The 24,311-nt window shown below is 40.8% G+C and overlaps 1 protein-coding gene across 1 annotated transcript in view; it reads left to right on the top strand.

The window, feature by feature from the left end:
* The window catches only part of LOC142218476 (vitellogenin-1-like), a 73,038-nt gene extending 48,961 nt beyond the window's left edge, over positions 1–24,077 (top strand). Inside the window, exons 23-35 of the mRNA XM_075287226.1 lie at positions 229–2,139; positions 2,225–2,281; positions 3,068–3,145; positions 3,620–3,820; positions 5,526–5,668; positions 5,753–5,891; positions 7,768–7,900; positions 13,319–13,508; positions 15,511–15,608; positions 16,214–16,308; positions 18,729–18,888; positions 19,790–19,948; positions 23,959–24,077. Of these exons, the coding sequence (XP_075143327.1) occupies positions 229–2,139; positions 2,225–2,281; positions 3,068–3,145; positions 3,620–3,820; positions 5,526–5,668; positions 5,753–5,891; positions 7,768–7,900; positions 13,319–13,508; positions 15,511–15,608; positions 16,214–16,308; positions 18,729–18,888; positions 19,790–19,948; positions 23,959–24,077 (3,483 nt within the window). The remainder of the gene's footprint in view (positions 1–228; positions 2,140–2,224; positions 2,282–3,067; positions 3,146–3,619; positions 3,821–5,525; positions 5,669–5,752; positions 5,892–7,767; positions 7,901–13,318; positions 13,509–15,510; positions 15,609–16,213; positions 16,309–18,728; positions 18,889–19,789; positions 19,949–23,958) is intronic.
* Positions 24,078–24,311: the final 234 nt, after the last annotated feature.

Genomic DNA, 24,311 nt, shown 5'->3' on the forward strand with positions numbered 1-24,311 from the left:
TGCAATAAAAACTGTTTTTGGGAAAGAAACCAAATAGATAGATAGATAGATAGATAATGAGATTTTGACGATAGATAGATAGATAGACAGATAGATATGAGATAGATAGATAGATAGATAGATAGATAGATAGATAGATAGATAGATCTGAGGTTCATGACATGGTACTGTATTTATTACAATATAAGACATATAGCAGCCATATTTAATGTTTTTTTTTTCTATCAGGGTGATTTAACAAATACCACGAGTACTTCATCTAATGAAAGCTTATCTAAGTCTGGAAATTCTTCATCATCTGTTGCATTTGATCATGAATCTAACCAAGAAGGGGAGCATAAACCAAAAATAATGCATAGACAAAATCATCAAAACAAACGCCATCAGAAGCACAAAGATGAATCTCGACAAGCCCACCATTCAAGAGGACACCATGAAGGAGAAATACATGAACCGAAAGATCACCATAATAAAAAGAAAGAAATGGAAATTCATTGCAAGTGTTGGCCAAAAATACAACAAACACATACCAAGAATCAACATGGGCAAGTGGAGCATGATAAAAATCACAAGAGCCATGATCGTGAAGTATATGAGAGTAACCAAAAAGGCCTCCACCAAATGGGACAAAACAAGAATCCACCTAACACTCAAGATAAAAGTCATCATCATGTAGTTCACCATGAAGGACATGATCACAAGAGCTTGGAAGAATGTGAAGGACATCAGCATCACCCAAAAAATCTGAGAAAAGCAAGGCAAAGAGATGAGACATCAGATAATAAACATCAAGACAAAATCCAGCATCCACAAGGAGAGCAGGAGGGCTGTCATTGCAAAGACCAACATAAAGATCGAAATGAACGAGAAGAGGACAAACAACACAAGTTTCATGACCAGAAAGAGCAGCGCAATACTGATAAACGGCCTCATCAAGAAGGTAGCCATCAAGAATCAAAAGATGGTCAAACAGATAAGGTAGGAAACTGTAATTGTCAACACAAACCTCAGCCTGAAAAAGAAGAGGATGGTCATCATTACAAAAATCACCATAAAGATCGAAATGAAAGAGAAGAGGACAACCGGCAGAAGAATCGTGGCCAGAAAGAGCATTATGACACTGGAAAACAAGCCCATCAAGCAGGTGGCCATCAAAAATCAAAAGGTGGCCAAACAGATGAGGCAGTAAAATGTAAAGAGCAACACAAAACCCAGCATGGAAAAGAAGAGGACGATCATCATTACAAAGATCAACATAAAGATCGAAATGAAAGAGAAGAGGACAACAGGCAAAAGAATCATGGCCCAAAAGAGCAACATGACACTGGAAAACACCCCCATCAAGTAGGTGGCAATCAAAAAACAAAAGGTGGCCAAACAGATGAGGCAGTAAACTGTAAACAGCAACACAAAACCCAACATGGAAAAGAAGAGGATGACCATCATTACAAAGATCAACATAAAGATCGAAATGAAGGAGAAGAGGACAATCGAAACAAGAATTGTGACCAGAAAGAGCATCACAAGACTGAAAAACGCCCTCATCAAGCAGATGGCCATCGTGAAGCAAAAGGTGGCCAAACAGATGAGGCAGTAAACTGTAAACAGCAACACAAACCCCAACATATAAAGGAAGAGGATGACCATCATTACAAAGGTCAGCCTAAAGATCGAAATGAACGAGAAGAGGACAACCGGCAAAAGAATCGTGGCCCGAAAGAGCAACATGACACTGAAAAACACCCTCATCAAGAAGGCGACCATTATGAATCAAAGGATGGAAAATGTCATTGTACTTGCTGGCGTAGATCACAACGTAGTAGTAGTAGTAGTAGTAGTAGTGAGAGTAGTAGTCAAAGCATGCAAATGGCCAACTCCAAGAAAGATCCTAGAAGGCAAAGTAGTGAAAAAAGAAGTGTAAATAAAAAAATACATGACAATGAGAAGACACAGACTCCTAAGAAACACTGGGACAAAGGAACTGAGGATGATGATGTAAATAAAAAACAGAAAAATGACCACACAAGGAACCAGAAAGTCCACTGGAAAACTATAAGAAAAAATACAAAAACATTTCCAAATCCTAAAAATTGCACCAATTGTGATGCGATCCATTCCAGGAAATCATCCAAGTACATGGTAATGATATGGATAATATAATTATTACAATTATTACTTTTTATATTAATGTGTTTATTTTTATGTTTTTCCTTTTCTTCTGCAGGAACTTTTTGCTCCTCAAATTGTCACTTCTAAGTTTTGGTCAACATCTAAACTTCTGGTACGTAATGAGATCTTTGCATAGGACTATATAGTAACCTCGGAGGACTGGTGAGCACAACTGGTAAATAATAGGTCAGCTGCATGAGTGGCTGAACCAAGATGGAGGACATGGAACAAAGATGAGATGAGAGGACTTCTCCAGTGGTACTGTTTTATAATGGGAAACTTAAACTGGTCCTCAACATTAGACAATTTTGGTAAATCTTGCTCATATCAACAGGATCTGGAAATCACTCGGCAAGCTATTTTAGACCTTCATGTAGAAATAGTCAAAGGTATCTATTATCTGGAGGACACTAAATTGACCAAGTTTGGTTTTCAGTTTCATAGCTAACCAGTGATGTCATGATTTAAGTGGTTTCATAGGTGTCTGGTAGCACTCTTTACAATGGGTTGAGCGATGTTTGACGAAATATAGGAGGGAGAGTATTGGAGACCACTTGGAGATACAACTGTAGTGTAAGGTCAGCTTTAGTCTTTAGAAGAATCAAGATCTTCAGCAGAAGATGTAACACTTTATCGATGTAACCTTATTGCCAAATTGATGTAAACATGGAATCGGAACATTGAAATCTCGGTAAAAGGAAGGGTACCATAGTTATTTTATTTTGCATCCACAAGGAGTCCTACGCAAATATTCTGGCTAACTTCAGTCCCATCTTGCTCGGCTGGTTCTCTTTGATTGATACTTGTGTGCACATGCTTCCTCCTGTCTATTCACTGATAGGAAACTTTATTACATCTTGATGTTTCTAACTCAGAATTTGTTTCTGTTGTATTATAGAAGCCACCGAGCAGCAGCAGCAGCAGTAGTAGTAGTAGCAGCAGCAGCAGCAGTGAAATGAGCTCCGCGCCATATGAGGTTTGGAACCCATCATGTTAATACTCCCCATACGTTTCTGGATATCCCATAGCCAATACCGTATCTTACCACTGCAACATAAATACATGCAGACAGCACCATTCTATGTGTAGTGGCCAGACAATGGTACTGCAAATCAGCTCCCATTCACTTGAATAAGACCTAAGCTGCAGTAACTCAGTGTGGCCACTACACACAGAACGGAGCTATCTGCTTCCTGCTCCATTCTCTCTGCCTCTGATGCAGGGAATAGTTGACTGATGTGGGTTCCAGTTGTCAGATATCCAGCAATTTACCCTTCAATATTGGTAGTCAGGAAAATCCCTTTAATATCCCTATAATATTTTATTAATGCAGGCCACATCTCACATAAGGAGCCGAATTCAAAAACTTTTCTCTGGATTGTAACAGTTAATCGATTAAAATGCTTGCACATAAAGTAACTGATTTCATTTTGTGACTGTCTTTCTGCAGAACTTGTCTAGTGGAAGTCCCGCTATGGCCATTCTTCTGGTGAAATCTTTCATGAGTAATGCCCAGCGCATAGGAATCCAAACCACGGCTTACATTGATCCAGTTAAGTTGAAAGCACAGGCCATCGCAGTCCCTCTGGATCATAAAAGTTCATGGAAGACATGTTTTGACGCCTCTGTTTCTGGATTCCATAAAGCCTCGGTAAGAAACTTGTGTGGGCAAACTCTAATGTAAAACTTTCTTTTGAAAAATCTATCATGAATTAAAGTGTAACATCTTAAAGAAGCACTAAGGCTGCATTCACACAGAGTAACGCCAGGCGTCATTTGTGTGTAATTTGTGTGTCTTTTACGGCCGTCATAAAACGTTTACATAGAGTTCTATAGGAAAAGACGGCCGTCATTTACAGCCGTCATTTACGGCCGTCATTGTAATGACGGCCGTAAATGACGGCTGTAAATGACAGCCGTCTTTTCCTATAGAACTCTATGTAAACGTTTTATGACGGCCGTAAAAGACACACAAATTACACACAAATGACGCCTGGCGTTACTCTGTGTGAATGCAGCCTAACACATGTTTAAGCACAAAGTTTCTGCTATGTGAGAGAGGAAGATGAGGGAGTGTAATATGATCTAGCAGACATGTAGACAGAGTGACCGGGACCAAGTTGCAGCTCCACTATATGAAGGAATAGTGAGTGTAATATGATCTAGCAGACATGTAGACAGAGTGACTGGGGCTGATTTTCAGCTTTACTATATGAGGGAGTAGTGAGTGTAATATGATCTAGCAGACATGTAGGCAGAGTGACTGGGACCGAATTGCAGCTCCACTATATGACTATAGTGAGTGTAATATGATCTAGCAGACATGTAGAAAGAGTGACTGGGACTGAGTTGCAATTCCACTATATGAAGGAGTAATGAGTGTAATATGATCTAGCAGACATGTTGGCAGAGTGACTGGGAACGAGTTGCAGCTCTACTATGGGAGTAGTGAGTGTATTCTGATCTAGTAGACATTTAGACAGAGTAACTGGGACCAAGTTGCAGTTCCACTATATGAAGGAGTAGTGAGTGTAATATGATCTAGCAGACATGTAGACAGAGTAACTGGGACCATGTTGCAGTTCCACTATATGAAGGAGTAGTGAGTGTACTATGATCTAGCAGACATGTAGACAGAGTGACTGGGACTGAGTTGCAACTCCGATATATGAAGGAGTAATGATTGTAATATAATCTAGCAGACATGAAGACAAAGTGACTAGGACGGAGTTGCAGTTCCACTATATGAGGGAGTAGTGAGTGTAATATGACCTAACAGACATGTAGTTAGAGTGACTGGGACTGAGTTGCAACTCCACTATATGAGGGAGTAGTGAGTGTAATATGATCTAGCAGACATGTAGACAGAGTAACTGGGACCATGTTGCAGTTCCACTATATGAGGGAGTAGTGAGTGTAATATGACCTAACAGACATGTAGACAGAGTGACTGGGACAGAGTTGCAACTCCACTATATGAGGGAGTAGTGAGTGTAATATGATCTAGCAGACATGTAGACAGAGTAACTGGGACCAAGTTGCAGTTCCACTATATGAAGGAGTAGTGAGTGTAATATGATCTAGCAGACATGTAGGCAGAGTGACTGGGACCGAGTTGCAGCTCCACTATGGGAGTAGTGAGTGTAATATGATCTAGCAGACATGTAGGCAGAGTGACTGGGATTGAGTTGCAACTCCACTATATGAAGGAGTAATGAGTGTAATATGATCTAGCAGACATGTAGACAGAGTGACTAGGACCGAGTTGCAGCTCCACTATATGAGGGAGTAGTGAATGTAATATGATCTATGATCTATGTTTATACAGTGGGACTTTTTTCTGATGAATTTTGCAGGCAATGTTGAGATGGGGTGCAAACTGTCAAGACTATAAAGTCGTAGGTCAACTCTCTACAGGGACACTAGCTGGAGCTCCCGCAGCGCAACTCTCTTGGCAGTGGAAGAGGCTACCAAGCTGGCTGAAGAGTACAGCTGGCAGGTAAGTGAACTATTACCGGGTCTCTGTTTTACTTAGGTTTCTATGGACATAAATCTAACTTTAGAAATTTCCATATTCATACAGTCTTATGAGATTTGTTCCTGGTGCAGCATACCTAATGGGATTCTCAGAAAGTCACCATTCCAATCCATCTCACCAGGCCACCTTAAGAGTGGCAGCCACGTCTCAAGACACTTATGATACCATCCTGAAGATGCCAGATGTAAGTCTTGTGATCTAGAAAGTTAATGTTGCTTAACAATTGAAACAACTGAGATCTCAGGAAGATGATATCAATGTCCTATATTGGAAACATAGCCAAACCAATGTTGGTTTAGACATTTGGGATTGGGTAGGTGTATGACTTCCCAATAAAGTGATTTTTTATTTTTTTTATTTCCATGTTTCCCTTGAGATTAAAGGTTAAATATTACTGCCTTGAAGAAGATCTTTCACCAACAAAACCAACTCTAGCTTTTGGCATCCTTTGATAGGTGCCTCTCCTTGGATTCTGGTGCAGTTACAATTTTTTCTCTAGTCTCCACCATTCCTAAACAAACAATGCCTGGTGCCTGATAAAGCAATTGAGCTGTCTACTGTCAAGTGGGTGGTATCAAGCAGGGGTGGGCAAGGGGATGGGTTTCTGAGCTCTGCCCAATCAAACATGGACCGGGTCAGAGAGCTCAGTTTCACACTTCACATACTTGTTGCTGTCCGAGACCAATACCTTGGCATATTATGGAATTGCTGTGTTCTGAGAGTTCTGAGAGTCCAATTCACTTAACAGAGCCTGCTGCAAAGTTGGTTGGACTTTAGCAGAGTCAGAGTCAGTTACAAAGACAAAACTAGATCTGTATTGGAATTGCTACTTGAACAATGCCCCATATGCTGCAGGAAACACATACTGTCAGCTAGTAAATGGCTACCTAAAATTTCGTATTGTTTTAGTTCTCAGAGTCCAATATTACATATAATGGGTGGGTGGATGGATGGATAGATAGATAGATAGATAGATAGATAGATAGATAGATAGATTCATAGATAGATGATTGATTGATAGATAGATAGATAGATAGATTCATAGATAGATAGATAGATAGATAGATAGATAGATAGATAGATGATAGATAGATAGATAGATAGATAGATAGATAGATAGATAGATAGATAGATCCATAGATAGATAGATAGATAGATTCATAGATAGATAGATAGATAGATAGATAGATAGATAGATAGATAGATAGATAGATAGATAGATAGATAGATAGATAGATAGATTCATAGATAGATAGATAGATAGATAGATAGATAGATAGATAGATAGATTCATAGATAGATAGATAGATAGATAGATAGATGATTGATAGATAGATAGATAGATAGATTCATAGATAGATAGATAGATAGATTCATAGATGATAGATAGATAGATAGATAGATAGATAGATAGATGATAGATAGATAGATAGATAGATGATTGATTGATTGATTGATTGATAGATAGATAGATAGATAGATAGATGATTGATAGATAGATAGATAGATAGATCCATAGATAGATTCAAAGATAGATAGATAGATAGATAGATAGATAGATAGATAGATAGATAGATAATAGATAGATAGATAGATAGATACTATAGATAGATAGATACTGTAGATAGATGATAGATAGATAGATAGATAGACAGATGAGAGATAGATAGATAGATAGATAGATAGATAGATAGATAGATAGATAGATAGATTCAAAGATAGATAGATAGATAGATAGATAGATAGATAGATTCAAAGATAGATAGATAGATAGATAGATAGATAGATAGATTCAAAGATAGATAGATAGATAGATAGATAGATAGATAGGAGATAGATAGATAGATAGATAGATAGATAGATAGATGATTAATTCTACACTTGCCTTTTTTTTTTTTTTTTTTTACCTTTTTTGACTTTTTGATATGTTGCAAAATCTAAGTCACAGTTTGCAGACAATTGACAGCATTGAAGCATCACAGGGCCAAAATTTTCTGAAAACAACTAAATATTTCCGAGAATTATAACCTAATAACAAATGTTCTCTCTTCCCTTTGCAGCTGACATTTTATAAACAGGCCATGCCCATCCCGTGGGATCTTTCACTTGGCATTCGCTGGCTCAGACACCTTCAACTAATTGAACTCACAAATCTTCCAAAGGTATCATCGATGGTCAGAGGTACCCATGAAGGTAGAACACGCTTATTTTATTTTATTTTTTTCCGAAATAATATTAAATCATAAAAGGCTTGTGGAAACTCATAGACTGTGATTACCAGTCAGGGTGTCAGAAAACTGTCCTGTTCAATGGCGTCTCAGGAATTTATTGTCAAATGAAGAAAACTACTAAAATAAAGGACACTTAATCGTAAAAGTGAGATTTCTAGATATGAACCATAAAGGTAAAATATATTGTTTAATGTTGGAACTTTTAAACTAGCTTTAGAGGAATCCATTATTTCTATCGAGAAAACAATGATCCAAAAACAAAAAGGGAATTTGTCTTTCGTTTGAAATCATTAGTGACAAAAGCAAAGGAACCCATCACCATAACAATTCTACACAAATTGTATATAACATGTTATAGAGCAGGAGGAGCTGAGAAGATTGATATATAGTGCGTGTAAGAAAATTCAGAATAACCTGCAACTCGTAACATTAAAGAAAATGAAATATCACAGAAGAATTAGTTATTATAGGACTCATATGAATTTACGAAATTTGTAATGAGAGATGGGTGAGCCAACTCGTACCGAGCCAGGTTTAATCCAAATATTCTAAATTGTTTGTTTGGAGAGAGTATAATTGGTGGAGACCCAAGTGAGGTGAAAAAAATTAAAAAAAACATTCATACTCACCTTCCCTCTCCCTTTTTAGGTGTCCTTGTAACGTATGGCACTCTCCTGTGAACGTCATGAGAGTAAGGTCATGGCTGAGGCCTATGAATCAGACACCAGTGGTGACATGGGTACACTGAGTGTTATGACATCATGATGATTGGCGTGCCCACCTGACCACTGTTGGCCCAGTCACAGGACATATTATGTTTTATAGATAGGCTTCTAGGAGCCCTGACAGTGTCATACACTGTGTTTTATAGGTAGGTACCTAGGAGTCCTGACAGGGTTATACACTATGTTTTATAGGTAGGTTCCTAGGAGCCCTGACAGTGTTATACACTATGTTTTATAGATAGGTTCCTAGGAGCCCTGACAGTGTTATACACTATGTTTTATAGATAGGTTCCTAGGAGCCCTGACTGTATTCTACACTATGTTTTATAGATAGGTACCTAGGAGCCCTGACAGTGTCATACACTGTGTTTTATAGATAGGTACCTAGGAGTCCTGACAGGGTTATACACTATGTTTTATAGATAGGTTCCTAGGAGCCCTGACAGTGTTATACACTATGTTTTATAGATAGGTTCCTAGGAGCCCTGACAGTGTTATACACTATGTTTTATAGATAGGTTCCTAGGAGCCCTGACTGTATTCTACACTATGTTTTATAGATAGGTTCCTAGGAGCCCTGACAGTGTTCTACACTATGTTTTATAGATAGGTTCCTAGGAGTCCTGACAGAGTTATATACTATGTTTTATAGATAGGTCCTAGGAGCCCTGACAGTGTTCTACACTATGTTTTATAGATAGGTTCCTAGGAGCCCTGACAGTATTCTACACTATGTTTTATAGATAGGTTCCTAGGAGTCCTGACAGTGTTATACACTATGTTTTATAGATAGGTTTCTAGGAGCCCTGACAGTGTTATACACTATGTTTTATAGATAGGTTCCTAGGAGCCCTGACAGTGTCATACACTATGTTTTATAGATAGGTTCCTAGGAGCCCTGACAGTGTCCTACACTATGTTTTATAGATAGGTTCCTAGGAGCCCTGACAGTGTCATACACTATGTTTTATAGATAGTTTTCTAGGAGCCCTGACAATGTTCTACACTATGTTTTATAGATAGGTTCCTAGGAGTCTTTACAGTGGCATATACTATGTTTTATAGATAGGTTCCTAGGAGCCCTGACAGTGTTATACACTATGTTTTATAGATAGGTTCCTAGGAGCCCTGACAGTGTTCTACACTATGTTTTATAGATAGGTTCCTAGGAGCCCTGACAGTGTTATACACTATGTTTTATAGATAGGTCCTAGGAGCCCTGACAGTGTTCTACACTATGTTTTATAGATAGGTTCCTAGGAGCCCTGACAGTGTTCTACACTATGTTTTATAGATAGGTTCCTAGGAGCCCTGACAGTGTTATACACTATGTTTTATAGATAGGTCCTAGGAGCCCTGACAGTGTTATACACTATGTTTTATAGATAGGTTCCTAGGAGTCCTGACAGTGTTATACACTATGTTTTATAGATAGGTTCCTAGGAGCCCTGACAGTGTTATACACTATGTTTTATAGATAGGTCCTAGGAGCCCTGACAGTGTTATACACTATGTTTTATAGATAGGTTCCTAGGAGCCCTGACAGTGTTCTACACTATGTTTTATAGATAGGTTCCTAGGAGCCCTGACAGTGTTATACACTATGTTTTATAGATAGGTTCTAGGAGCCCTGACAGTGTTATACACTATGTTTTATAGATAGGTTCCTAGGAGTCCTGATAGTGTTATACACTATGTTTTATAGATAGGTTCCTAGTAGCCCTATGAGTGTTCTACACTATGTTTTATAGATAGGTTCCTAGGAGCCCTGACAGTGTTATACACTATGTTTTATAGATAGGTCCTAGGAGCCCTGACAGTGTTATACACTATGTTTTATAGATAGGTTCCTAGGAGTTCTGACAGTGTTATACACTATGTTTTATAGATAGGTTCCTAGTAGCCCTAAGAGTGTTCTACACTATGTTTTATAGGTAGGTTCCTAGGAGCCCTGACAGTGTTATACACTATGTTTTATAGATAGGTTCCTAGGAGTCCTGACAGTGTTATACACTATGTTTTATAGATAGGTTCCTAGGAGCCCTGACAGTGTTCTACACTATGTTTTATAGGTAGGTTCCTAGGAGCCCTGACAGTGTCATACACTATGTATTATAGATAGGTTCCTAGGAGACCTGACAATGTTCTACACTATGTTTTATAGATAGTTTCCTAGGAACCCTGACAGTGTTCTACACTGTGTTTTATAGATTGGTTCCTAGTAGCCCTAACTGTTCTACAAGGTAGCTATGGTACCTGCTCAGCTCCTGAGCAACCGCCATGCTTCAAGTCTACTATACATGTATGGCCGATGTTGAGAAGGGGTTAAGACTGTCTAATATAAGTTTGCACTTTTAACTATTAACAGCATAACAAAAATCTACCTAATACTTTTAAATGTAACAGAAAATGACTTCTAGTACATATAGGCCGTGACAGGGGGCAACATATTGAAGACCTCTAGGGAAGTTGCTACACATCGGCGATGTTTGCCTTTATCACTGTATCTCACTCTTATGTAAACAGTTTGATATTACATTAGCAGAAAAGTGAACTAATGAGATGGGAGCAGTAGTTTATAGATGTCTACATCTCACTATATCTGTTGTCCCCTCCGGACTATGTTCAGTTCTTGTAGTGACGCTTATAACTATCCTGAGGCGTTTTCAGACCCATGTGGATAGTAAATACTGAAACATTGGGTTAAATAAGAGTCTGACTATGTACGGCCAGATGACAACTAGAGAGCAACGTATTATCAGATACTGAGCGAGTGAACGGTGAAAAACAGAATCTAATGGTGACGTCTGAGGGATTTTCTCCATTTGCTTCTACTGCCACCTAATGACATTCTAGGATATGAACTTACTTTAGATTTCAGAAAAGAAAGTTTCAGGACTTTTAGTAAAATATATACAGTTAAAAATAGCCTGGATATAAAATACAGTATATGAATAAAATGTATTAGGGAAGAAGTACCAAGATTTGCAGAATGTGTTGATTTTCAAGTTAGATGGAATTAAACTGGTTGGAAAAATGCTGTCCTACTTTACACTTATTCATTGTTCCATCCATCACCCTTTGCAGAATGTCTGTTTCTTGACATATGACATGATTGTCTTATGACTTGACATCTAAGTAGTGTATGATCTCCCTTTTTGAAAAAAAAACACGAGTTTGAGATACTCTGTCAGGAGATGTATACGTTGTTTCCGCCTCTATGTGGCCACCCAGTGGTTGTGATGTGACTTACAGCCTGTATTGAATTTGTATGGCGAGAAATTCTTGGATTCATCACCCCACTTGCCTGGTAGGGTCTATCTATAGCTGTACTGAGTGCACATATGCTGTGTCTGCTGTAGACATGATACTTCTACAAGAACCGCTTGATGAGATTTTTATGTATTGGGATTCCATGAGGGATCAATCATACTCAAGGCTGATATCAGTATGCACAATCCCAAGTGTGAAAACTCACTAAAGTGACTCGTCATGTGTCACCATTTGTAGACTGGTGAATGAGTCTTGGTATGATGGATTGATGCCAGAAGAACCCTTCTTGCCATGCAATATCAAGTTTGTGCATGGGTTCCGTCTCACGAGTTGGGCAACTCTTGGGGAGATAAATCTTTGTGTGCCTCCAATTTTTGACAGTAGTTCAGGGTAGAAAGTGAGATTTTACAAGGAAAAAATATTAGCCAACTTCGGTGTGAAGGAATATGATTTTGAGATGACTAAGATTTGAGTTGAGGTCTAACTTCAACCCCACTGAAACTTAGAAATAAAGTTGGAATTTAAGAGGGAGTCCAACCTCATGAGTGATATTGTGGCTTAAAATGGTTGTAAGGAAGAGATTCCAGGATGTAATAATTGGCTGAGTTAGTATTTCCTTTGTGTCAAGGACAGGAGAGCAGGGACTGGTTGAGACCAGGTAAGAATCAGTATAGGAGTTGTGCGGGATCAGTGACATATGTCTATGCCATTCCTCTTAGCTCCTTTAAAGGGGTTGTCCCATCTGAAGGATCCTATCTATACTGGTAGCTTATGTAACTTGAAGACTTTTCCTAAATCTTTTGCTTTAGAAATTCTGCTTTGTTTGCCTGCTATGTGAACATATACCTCCCATTGTTTACACAGTGTTGCTATAACCACGGACCTGTGTGATAGGACAAGTGACATCACTCACTGCTCTGCCGGAAGGAAAATCAGTTCAGATAATTGCAGTTTGCTAATAAAGCCGAGTCTGTTATCTCGCTATATAAGCACACAGATAACACTGAGTCCATTCTGTACAAGAATCTGCATATTATCTAACCTGTATAAGTATTGTGATACATCATAGTGTCATTCAGCAAGCTGGGGGGGGGGGGTTGGGAGAGGAAATACAGGAAGTAAGAACAAGAGACAGCAGGCAAACCTCTAAAACAGTGAGATGGGAACACCCCTTTAATGATATAGATCCTAGCAGCCATCCTCCAAGGTCTCAAGTATGGAGTATGGTGGCCACCAAAGGAGGAGCTACTCTGTATTACTACAATATTAGAATGATAAGATCGCAAGTTAGAACTGAGTGCCAAAATCCAGTGTCCACGGACTTTTGACCAAGTTGTCTATATTCAATAGATCCAAATGTCTCTATTTGTGTCGTTTTGCAGCCGGATGTACAGTAGATCCTGAGAAAATTATCACATTTGATGGCACAAGACTCTCCTGCTCTCCATCCTCTACAAATTGCTACACGGTGATCGCACAAGACTGTACCAATCAATTAAGATTCCTGATCGGGATGAAAAAAATGGGTCAAGGATTTTCAACCTTTGAAATGAATGTCAAGCTGGGATCCTCGTAAGTGCAACTACTAATGAACTAGAGCTGCTTGAAAAGGTTATTCTGACAATGCATTCAGTAAAACGGAGCTTTGCAACACATTCTGCCCCCTTCATTATTAAGGGGTCTGTCATTGTAATAGAGATACTGTGCGCAGATATCAACAGACGGCTCAGAGCCTGTTTTTACCGTATTGAGCTCTGAGGAATTTAAAGAAAATTTAATTGGCAGATATATAGTGAATAGATGTTTAATGTAGTAGTAGTATTGTGTAAGATTCAATAAAGGACTCTTTATATGAAAAGGACATTTAGTTAAAGGGGCTGTCCAGGATTTTCTGATCGGTGGGGGACCACCGGCCACCAACATGGATTAGCTACTCAGTGGCACTTCCCATGTCCATACTGTACACTGAGGAGCCAGAAGTAATTGGCTCCATACCCAGTAGAAATGAGCAAACCAACCAAGATTTGCTTCGGGTTTGGGTGGTTTGGGATCAAGAGTCTATTCAGGTTGAAAAAGTTCAGTACAAACCACGCCTTGAATTGGCTTAAAAGATTGTAGAACATTGTCAGGGCTCCTAGGAACCTACATATAAAACATAGTGTAGAACTCTGTCAGGGCTCCTAGGAACCTATCTATAAAACATAGTGTAGAACACTGTCAGGTCTCCTAGGATCCTATCTATAAAACATAGTGTATAACACTGTAAGGGCTCCTAGGATCCTATCTATAAAACATAGTGTATAACACTGTCAGGGCTCCTAGGAACCTATCTATAAAACATAGTGTAGAACACTGTCAAGGCTCCTAGGAACCTATCTATAAAACATAGTATAGAACACTGTCAGGGCTCCTAGGAACCTATCTATAAAACATAGTATATAACACTGTCAGGACTCCTAGGAACCTACCTATAAAACATAGTGTATAACACTGTCAGGGCTCCTAGGAACCTATCTATAAAACATAGTGTATAACACTGTCAGGGCTCCTAGGAACCTATCTATAAAACATAGTGTAGAACACTGTTAGGGCTCCTAGGAACCTATCTATAAAACATAGTGTGAGAAATATGGCACCCCTCAATGTATCTGGATTCAGACACTTTACGCTACATAGTGGCCAAGTGAATGGGAGCTGAGCTGCTATAGCAGGGCGTGGGTGTCTAATGTACAGTACAGAAATATCACAGTTATCTGTTTGTGACTGGAGAATATGTACAGGCCTATTCCTGTCTTTCTAGTGAGGTTCTGTTAGTTATGCCCAGTAGAACACAGTACAGCTTCTGCTATATCCTAAAGTGAAACATGTTTTCTTATGGGGGTGCAGTGTTTATTTCATTGCTTTTTCCTTACTGCTTGGACTCAGGAGTCAGTATGCCTGTTTTTGACTCTTGTAAGTGCTTCTGCCCGCACAGGGCTTTCTCTCTGTAAAGCAGGTGGAAGTCTATGTTCAACCCTAATTATATATTTGCTTCTTTCACTGAGGATACAGCAGAAGCTGTACTGTATTCTACAGAATACGAATGACTATCAAATCCTCACCACGGTAAGAAAAACAGGGATGTTTCCTGAGGGATCACCTTGTGACCATCTTAGGAGGGAGCAGCAGCTGAATTGCCATCCCTGTTGAAACCATTGATTCAATAGGGAGCTATAGTGACCACTATCTACGTGAGACCTTAGTGTACTCTCGGCTCTCAGTGTGTTGATACCCTTTATACCAGGGGCCATCCTGCATTTCCTCTCTTTTTTTGTCTTATGGTATCCTTACTAGAATGACATGCATGGACCTATTTTGGACACCAAGAGGCGCTATTGCAAACAAATAATTGCAATATTTCTGCTCAGAAACTTATTTTTAATAACAATACAATTCAGTTTCCTTATTGCCATCTTTATTATTTGCATTTTCCCTTTAACATCCCTTTGGCAGAGAATCGTGTTCTCTTATATAATATAGGTGGACTTTTTTTTTCCTCTCCAGCTAACGCTCTGATTTCTGTGTCCTTTCTTAGTGATATTAAAATCTATTTCGACTCTTCAAAGGAATTTCGTGTGCTGCTGAATGGAATGTGGCTGCTATTAAAGAATGACACGTATACAAATGAAAAAGGTGCAGTAATACAAGGGTCACAATAACAGAACACAAAGCTCAGCTCAGACTGCGGCACAGATAAAAGGCAGCAGATTGAATCACTGAGCAGTAATATTGGGATAAAAGTGTGACGAATGGAAGACCATCAAATTGACATGACCATTTTATCTCATGAAACATTCATTGTATCTCCCAGTGTTAACTTTCCATTCTTTGTGAGTTCTAGGAAAAGAACAGTAGTTGAATACTGAGGATGTAGACGTTAACCCAATAACCACGGTCATATTGTCAGCTTCTATGGCCACATATCGTATACTGTGAAAAGCTATTGTACAATGGCATTGGGTATAAAATAAAGTTACGTCCTGTTTTTGGGACATGGGTGGATAACCAACAGACAGGAATTACTCCAGTTCCAGAGGTCATTGACCTCCACGTGTGGCATATAGCAAATTCACTAGCGTGCCATATCCCTATTCATACAGTCATGGCATGGTCTAATTTTAGTTAAATTGACTGCAACACATGCACTAAGTTCGGTATGTTTGGGATTATATCTGAAAATTATTTTTACATATTTACCAAAGGATTGTGAAAATTTAACTTTCTTATCAATGTTCCAGATTCTATCAAAATTCTTAGGAACGCAACAACTGTGACAGTGAAGGCACCAAAGAATGGCATTGAGCAGGTTTCATTTAATGGAAAATTGGCCAATGTAAGTAAAGCTCAAACTACTAAATGCTATAGCTGGGCAGGGGAGACCAAGATGAGCATTTCATACCCCAGTCTTACTGTATGTTAGGTTCACATTAGCATCATCGGTAGGGTTGAGCGATCGTGTTCGGAAAAGATCGGATTCCGATCGGTGATTGAGAAAATTTCACGATCGCGATCAGAATTCCGAACACAATCTTTTTAGGTGGGATCGAGATCGGTACTATTTCCCACAATGCTTTGCTTAGCTTTCACACTGAGTATACGCTCCGCTCATTCTGAATGGAATGTATACTCGATTCCATAGGAATGAATGGAAGCAGCCGGCACACAGCCTTAACCTCCTGCGCGCCGGCTGCGTCCATTCATTCTAATGGGAGACTAAGTTAACATCTCTAGTAGCTACTTACCTCCAGAGATGGCTGCTCCGGTGCCCAGTGTTTTCCTTCTTCTTCGCCTCACTGCCGCTCCACGCTGCTCTTCTCGCCTTGCTGCCGCCGCCTCCCAGGTTAGTGTTTAAAGAGCTAGGAAGGCGGGACTTGTGGCTTAGGAGAGTGTGGGCGGGTACAGGGCGAGGAGACGTGACGTCTCCCCTCCCAGTACCCGCCCACACTCTCCTAATCTGGGAGGTGGGGGCAGCGAGGCAAGAAGAGCAGCGTGGAGCGGTAGCGAGGTGAAGAAGAACACCGGAGCAGCCATCTCTGCAGGTAAGTGGACACCAGGGGGGACTAAATAGCCAAACGATTAAAAACAAATCCTCTGGCTACTTAGTGATTCACTACACAGCGTGGATTTTAACAATTAAAGCGTTCAATTGTTAGATTCCATGCTGTATAGTGAATAGGATTGCTTTTAAAATCCGATCTCAGATTAATAAAAAAAATCCCATTGACTTGCATTGGGATCGGAATTGGGATCGAGATCAGGTTTGAATGAAAAATGAACGGAAATCGGATTTTAAAATCGATCCTGAAAAGTCAAGATCGGCTCAACCCTAATCATTGGTCAATCGATCTTGTCCATTGGAGGACTCGAACAATGAAGAAGTGGACCACTAAAATAGCGGTAACACATGTATTCCGAAAGACCGCCATGACAATAATGGGGTCCATCTTTTTTAAACTGAAACACCTGGAGGAAAAGTCCACCATGCAGGACTTTTTCCTTCGACAATTTTTGGTGCAAACTCCGGTGCAGAGTCGCCTTACACCAAAGTATATTGGAATAAAAATAAGATATGTTCCTGGAATTTCCCTCGAACATATTTCAATTTGTAGACAATAGAAGTTAAACATGTTTGAAAATATTTTGAAGTCAGGGTCCCACATAGCGAAAATGCCTCGATTCTGCCACGTTCGAAACATTGCTGCAGAAATCGCAACACTTCTACAGTCCCTGCAAAGTCAGTGTGATTCTGGCTAAATCCCATCCACACATTGCAGAAAACTATCCGCAGCGGACATGCTGCGATTTCAAATTTGCTTTGTAGTCTGTGCCTTTAATGTGGTATATTTTTAGTTTCCGATTTTTGGCTATGCCTCTATTTTAAAAGCTGATCCTATAAAAGATAAATAGAGACGCATATTAAGTGTTCAGTTCAGTCAACAGCAGATTCAACATGTAACAATGAATATTTTTACGTACATTACAGAAAGTAAAAATGGAATCTGTGAAAATAACAGAAAAGAGATGAAATATGGATTACAAAAATGGTAGATGTTTGATGCCTTTGGTAGTGCAAGGCAGAAATTTACTTTAAAGGGGTTATTCCATTAATATTTTTATGGGCTATTTGAGCAGTGAGGACCCTTCACAGGTCAACTGTGTGTGGACTATACGCAGTATGGAGTCAGGAGTAGTTGGCTTCAATAGGAAACTGAGTTCCAATCCTGGTGCCCAACCAAAATGAGACCAGAGCCAACTGCTTCCCGCTCCATTCCGCTTATAGTATGGGTGTCAGTAGCTACCCCAGTACAACTGATTAGAGATGGGCGAACCTCTGAAGATTCGTTTCGGGTTTGGCCAACTTCATTGCTCTGCCTGGGTCCTCTTCTGGTTGATGTCATGTGCCCATGGGGTTACCACTAAGGAATGTGAAGAGGCCAGAAGAAGACCCAAAGCGAGTGCCAGATGCCATCCATAGGCCCAGAATAAATGAGAGAAGGTAAGTATACCTGTTTATAATTTTTTATACCACCCCTGGGCCTCCACCTGTTAAACTCTGGTGTCTCATGAAACCCCCAAAGATTTGTGTTCGTAGGAAACTTTTACCTTTGACCTGTTGTCACCCCACCTATCAGATGTTCATGACATCAACTAAGGATATGCATTCAATATTCAATCCTTTACTCTTATATCACTCAATATTTTCACGAATCAAATCGGTCCCCGATCACGCCTTTATACCGATTTACCTTTCAGGTAAGGCTTACTCCACTGATGCGTGGGAAGACATGTGGCCTTTGTGGGAATGCCGACCAACATCCAGAAAATGATTTCCAAAAACCAAACCAACAAATTGCCAAGAGTTGCAGCAATATGGTCCATTCATGGACAGTGCCTGAGAGTTCCTGTGGATCAAGTAAGACTATGAGACACATTGTAGTCATCCTTTTCCCCTCTACATAGTGGAGTTTTCCTCATAGTGGCTGATAAGGTAGAACACCACCTTGTACCCAGTACATATGCCCTATGGGACATAATACTGTGTGGAGGGGCCACTATGGGACATTATAATGTGTGGAGGGGTCACTATGGGACATTATAATGTGTGGAGGGGACACTATGGGACATTATAATGTGTGGAGGGCTGCTATGAGGCACTATACTATATGTAGGCCACTGCCGAACAGTGGCAGCGTGCCATAGGGTTGCCACCATAAGGCTACACTATAAGCATCATGGAAGGACAAACATGTCATAGGGGCACATAATGAAGGTTTGAGCTATGAGGCCCTTGGATAGAACTTATCTAATTCTGGTTAGTCCCATTCTCCTTGCTAGTGCATTACAGTAAACACTCTCCAAAGAAACATCATTGTGAATTGGGCTTGGGAAATTGGCCTAAGGTGCCAGAACTGTGTACCATAATGGGGAGGCCATTTTGAACTTTGCTATGGGACCTGCTCTGTTGGGTGTATATGGACCATCTCCTTGTATCTGTTAACTAAAATTTCCTATCACATTTGCATACTTTGATTTCAAGAGCTCAGCATTTTTGCAGGTTTTTCGCCCATTTACTACGACAAGGGTCATCTGCAACCACGCGTTTTCTAGAAGTGTATTCTGTAGGCGAGCAAATTTGCATTGCAAATGTTCTGTCGGCCGTACACTAAGCCTCAATGACACGTGTGAGTTAAGACCACCAAAAATAATAATTAGGAAGAATGGAAATAACCAAAATGTCATCCTTGAGCCCATACATAAAACATAGACAACATCTAATATTTATCCCAACGCATTCATATTCTATTGTTTCTTAGGCTGTGCATTGGACCTGCAATATATCATGATGGAAAATGAGCTTATCGAGGAACGTCAGTCAACCTGCTATTCGACGGAGCCCGTATTAAAATGTGCGAAAGGATGTCATCCGGCAACTACGGTGCCAATTACCGTCGCGTTTCACTGCCTTCCTCCAGGTACAGTGTGCTGGATCTGACCATCAACCTTACTGTATAATCTACTAGAGAAATATAACAATGGAAAAACTCGACATGGACCCGGGGTAAAGCGTAAATGCAGAGGCAAATCTCTCGCTCACCTAATCTAAAAGAGGTTTGAAATTCTGAGCTACAATGTCTCAAAGGAGGACAAAGTGCTCACCTTTGAAAATATAGTATAGATGTTGGGTTACAGTCTATAATATAGTTCAGGGCTGCATTCAGAACTTCAGAGCTGAAATCTCTCAGCATTATTTTCAGGGTTAAAGAATCAGAGAGCTTCCATTCTGGGAAGTGATGTTTTTATACTAGGTACCATCCAGTCATCTGAGGTTGGAAAAACAAACGGGCCTCTACTTAAAGGGGACCTTTCATGTTCTCTGACATCGCTAGAAAACTGACGCTGAATTCATTAAATTGTCAACTTTGCTTGTATGCACCTGGGTGCCAGAGTTATAAGTGTCGAAACTAGTTTTGGCACCGATATCCCTGCACTGTCACAAGGGCGGGCCTTACAGCTCAGTGTCATGACTAGGCTATAAGGTCCGCCCCTCTGATACTGGAGATACCCAACGGCACCGATATCTCTGGCACCCAAGCACCCATACTGGCAAAACTGCCTATCTCCAAGGACATGAAAGGTACACCTTAAAGGGAGTCTTCCACCACCTCAGTATATTCAACTGATACATTGCACATTACAGTGATAAACAACATATCTTTGTTAGGTAGGTCACTTTTGCAGATTTGGTGCACTGTGGGCTGGTCTTTAGCCCTGGGATCAAAGATCTTACTACTCAAGAAGGACGGGCAAAGTCATAGCAATCAACTCTGTTGGCAGGAGTAGCATGGTCAGGAGATGGTAGGGGTCTGAGCGACAACATCTGAGTTGAAGGCCCGCCCCCAGTGCACCTACTGTTTTAAACGCTATTAACAAGAGGTGCGGAAAACCAACCATAGCATCCTGTGTCAATGATAGCAACTGTATCCCTATAAGACAACTAGAAAGAGTACCCACATAATGGAGCAAGCCACAACCTCTTCCTCTGGGGCCATTTTGACTTTATTTACTTTGCAGAGACCCAGTTTTCAATATTATCCCCTTTGGTCCTCGGTGATTTGCTACCCTATAAAGTACATACATTAATCTCCCTCGAGACTATGATCATACACTGTATATGGACAATGTGTATACCGCTAGATTCGGTGTGTACCCCCGGGGTGCACCTACCACAGGTTGAGGATCTAGGTTTTGCATCTACAAGCTTTCATTATCCTACAATACAAGGGGAGAGAGATACAGGACGTTAATAGATATACGAGAGTATTCAAGTGTAAAAACTGGGACACAAGTAAAGAAAGCTGGAGCGTGCAGGATGATTCACGGCTGTAGGTTACATACTGTAGCTGCAGCAGCCTGGCGCTGTGATTATATATGTACATATCCGAAACGGAAAGCGACATAAAAACTCACTTTATGCATTTACATACATTCTATAAATAAAGTATAAAGTACATATCTACATGCATTAAAACATCCCATGTAAGTCCTTGAGCTGGAAATGGCGGCCATTACAGTCCCCATGATGGGTGTCACTGGCTGGTCTGATGAAATAGAGCCAGTTATGTGCAGCGATATGTCTCACTAACCCTCATATACTAAATTTATTCCCTGTAAGCCTCTTCTGAGCCAACGGAATAAGGTCAGCTGTCACCAGGGATTATTGATCCCTCTGATAGCTTCGGCTGTCGCTCCACATTGACCATGGCTATAGACGAATGACAATTGTGCTGTTTCGGCCATGACTTATAGATGCACTGGACACAATCTCAGATATGGTCTGCCTCTTACACAGAATTTGTGCACAGATATGTATAAGTTCATATACATGACTCTGTAGGGGTGGACACAGACAGCTGAGGGCCCCCCTGTGCAAAGGGCCCTTGTTTTCTGTTATTTCAGCAAATTCCTATGTCTTTATAAGAATCCACCAGTAATTGTTAGCCATGAAGCTTATTAGCTTAGGCATTTACCTGCGGTGAAATAGGAAGTAGAGAACTATCGTAAGGGGATAGAGCCCCATGACCATCTGTCCCTTTGGCATATTCGGTATATCTCTACATATAGTAGATGAGGTTGGATGAAGACATCAATCCATCAAGTCCAACCTATAACCCTACAGTAAGGAAATTAGACTGTCACAATACAACTAAACATTTGATCAACTTTTAAAGGGGTTGCCCTACATAAATACATAACACCGGAGCAGCCCCACTTACCTTCTATATTACTTACTTTACTAAAAATCTATATTTACCTAGATGGCAGGGGCAGGGGCGAACCTGCCCCTTTCGCCGCCCGAGGCGAACTGCAGAAAGCTGCCCCCCCCCCCCGCCGGGAGGAGGGGGCGGAGCGGAGGGGGCGTGGTGAAGTACAGGGGGTGGGGCTTAGTGCCATTCGCCGGCAGAGAGCAGGCACGGAGACGACCTGCTCTCTGCCTGAGCGTGAGAGGAGGCTGCTGGAGTGCTCGGTGCTAAGCCAGTCCAGGACAGCTTGTCCTGGACTGGCTTAGGTAACCAAAAATGCCGCCCTCCCTGAGGCCCTGGCATAGGGGCTTTGGGGTGGCCCAAGGTACATTATCAAATTTCCCACTGACGTTCCGTTTCCAGAAGGGGGGAAGTGGAACATAACCTATACTAACTCCCCCTAGCCCATTATACGTACCTGTCTACCGGTTCGGACCTTCTGGGCATGGGACGTCACTTCATGTGGGCAAGCGCTGTAGCCAGCACTCTGGCTCTATTGTGTAGATGTAAAAAAGAGGAGGTAGAAGAAGTGATGACCCATGCCCAGAAGATCTGGACTGGTGGGGTGATGATGGGGTGGTGGGGAGGTTGAGGTAGTTAGATAGGGCTAGTAGTGGGCGGGCTAGCTTGGAAAACAGGGAGGGGGTGTGAGTGAAAAAGGAAAGGGGGGGGGAGTTTTTCTCTAGTTCCCACTGTTCCTCGGCAATAAGGGTGTAATTTAGGCTCTGTACTGTCTGATGCACCGTGCCAAGTAGAGGTAGGAAAGGAGATGTAATTCTGAACTTTCTGACACTGTACACCTCTGAGTGGAGCTCAGAATCCCTTATCCCTTGTCTTCTCCTGTCTGTCACTACCCACTTGACAGTACAAAACCTAAATAGAACATCAGGTACCAAAATTAAAGGGGTATTCCCATCTCAAGGATCCTATCTATACCGGTTGTATATGTAAATTGGAGACTTTTCCTAAATATATTGCTTTAGAAATGCTGCTTTGTTTGCCTGCTATGTGACCTTATTCCTTCCATTGTTTACAAAGTGGTTCCATAGTGCAGGACCTGTGTGATAGGAAAAGTGATGTCACTCACTGCTCTCACTGTTATCTATAGCTCTGCAGGACAATCAGTTCAGCTAATTGCAGTTTGCTGATAAAATAGAGTCTGTTATCTCTCTATGTAAGCACACAGATAACACTTAGTTCATTCCCTACAAGCAAGTGCATATTATCTGATCTGCATAAGTATTGTTATACTTCATAGTGTCCTGTTCATGAAACTGGGGGGGGGGGGGGGAATACAGGAAGTGAGAAGAAGAGACATGGCAAATTACTGAAACAAGAAGATGGGTAAACCCCTTTAACAGCACTGATTGCTCAGGAATGGTGGGGGCTAGAGAAAACATTCCAACTGGTCTGGATTCAGTGGACCTGTTCCTAAGAACTGGAGTATGGTGCAGGTGGAGAAAGGGCCCCTCTAAGCGGGTTCTAACCTCTCATACTACATTTCTATGGCAAAAATCTCAGACCTTGGATTTCTGCTATAGATTTTTCCCCACATCAACATGATAAATTTCACGTCAGCACTTGAAACGAAAAAAAACACACAACCATTTTCTCGCATAAAATAAATGATTCAGACATAAAGCAAGTCTTCTGATAATTCTGACCTATATTTCCTTTCTTAGAATCCGCAGTGAGACTGGAGGATTGGCAAGCCAACCCCAAAGTGTCATCGGACGACCTCATTAAAGAAGTGGAGGCGCATAGCAGCTGCGTGTGTACGGAAGAATGCGGCAAAATATAGCCTGCGCGGAAGTAGCAGAGCTGAACCGCGTGACAAACCCAGCGCCGCTACATTCCAATTAAACCTATAGATTCCAAAGCAATTAATTCATTGAAAATCAGGTTTGCAGCCATCTCCGCCGCCAGGCTCGCGTCTTCCTATGTATCTCGGAAACTGGTTTGTGCTGTGAGAACAATAAACATCAGGTAACCTGACAGAAGGTTGGTAATTGAAAACATGTAGCGCCTCCGTGAT

The sequence above is a fragment of the Leptodactylus fuscus genome, chromosome 9 (assembly GCF_031893055.1).
Source record: "Leptodactylus fuscus isolate aLepFus1 chromosome 9, aLepFus1.hap2, whole genome shotgun sequence".
Taxonomy (NCBI): Eukaryota; Metazoa; Chordata; class Amphibia; order Anura; family Leptodactylidae; genus Leptodactylus; species Leptodactylus fuscus.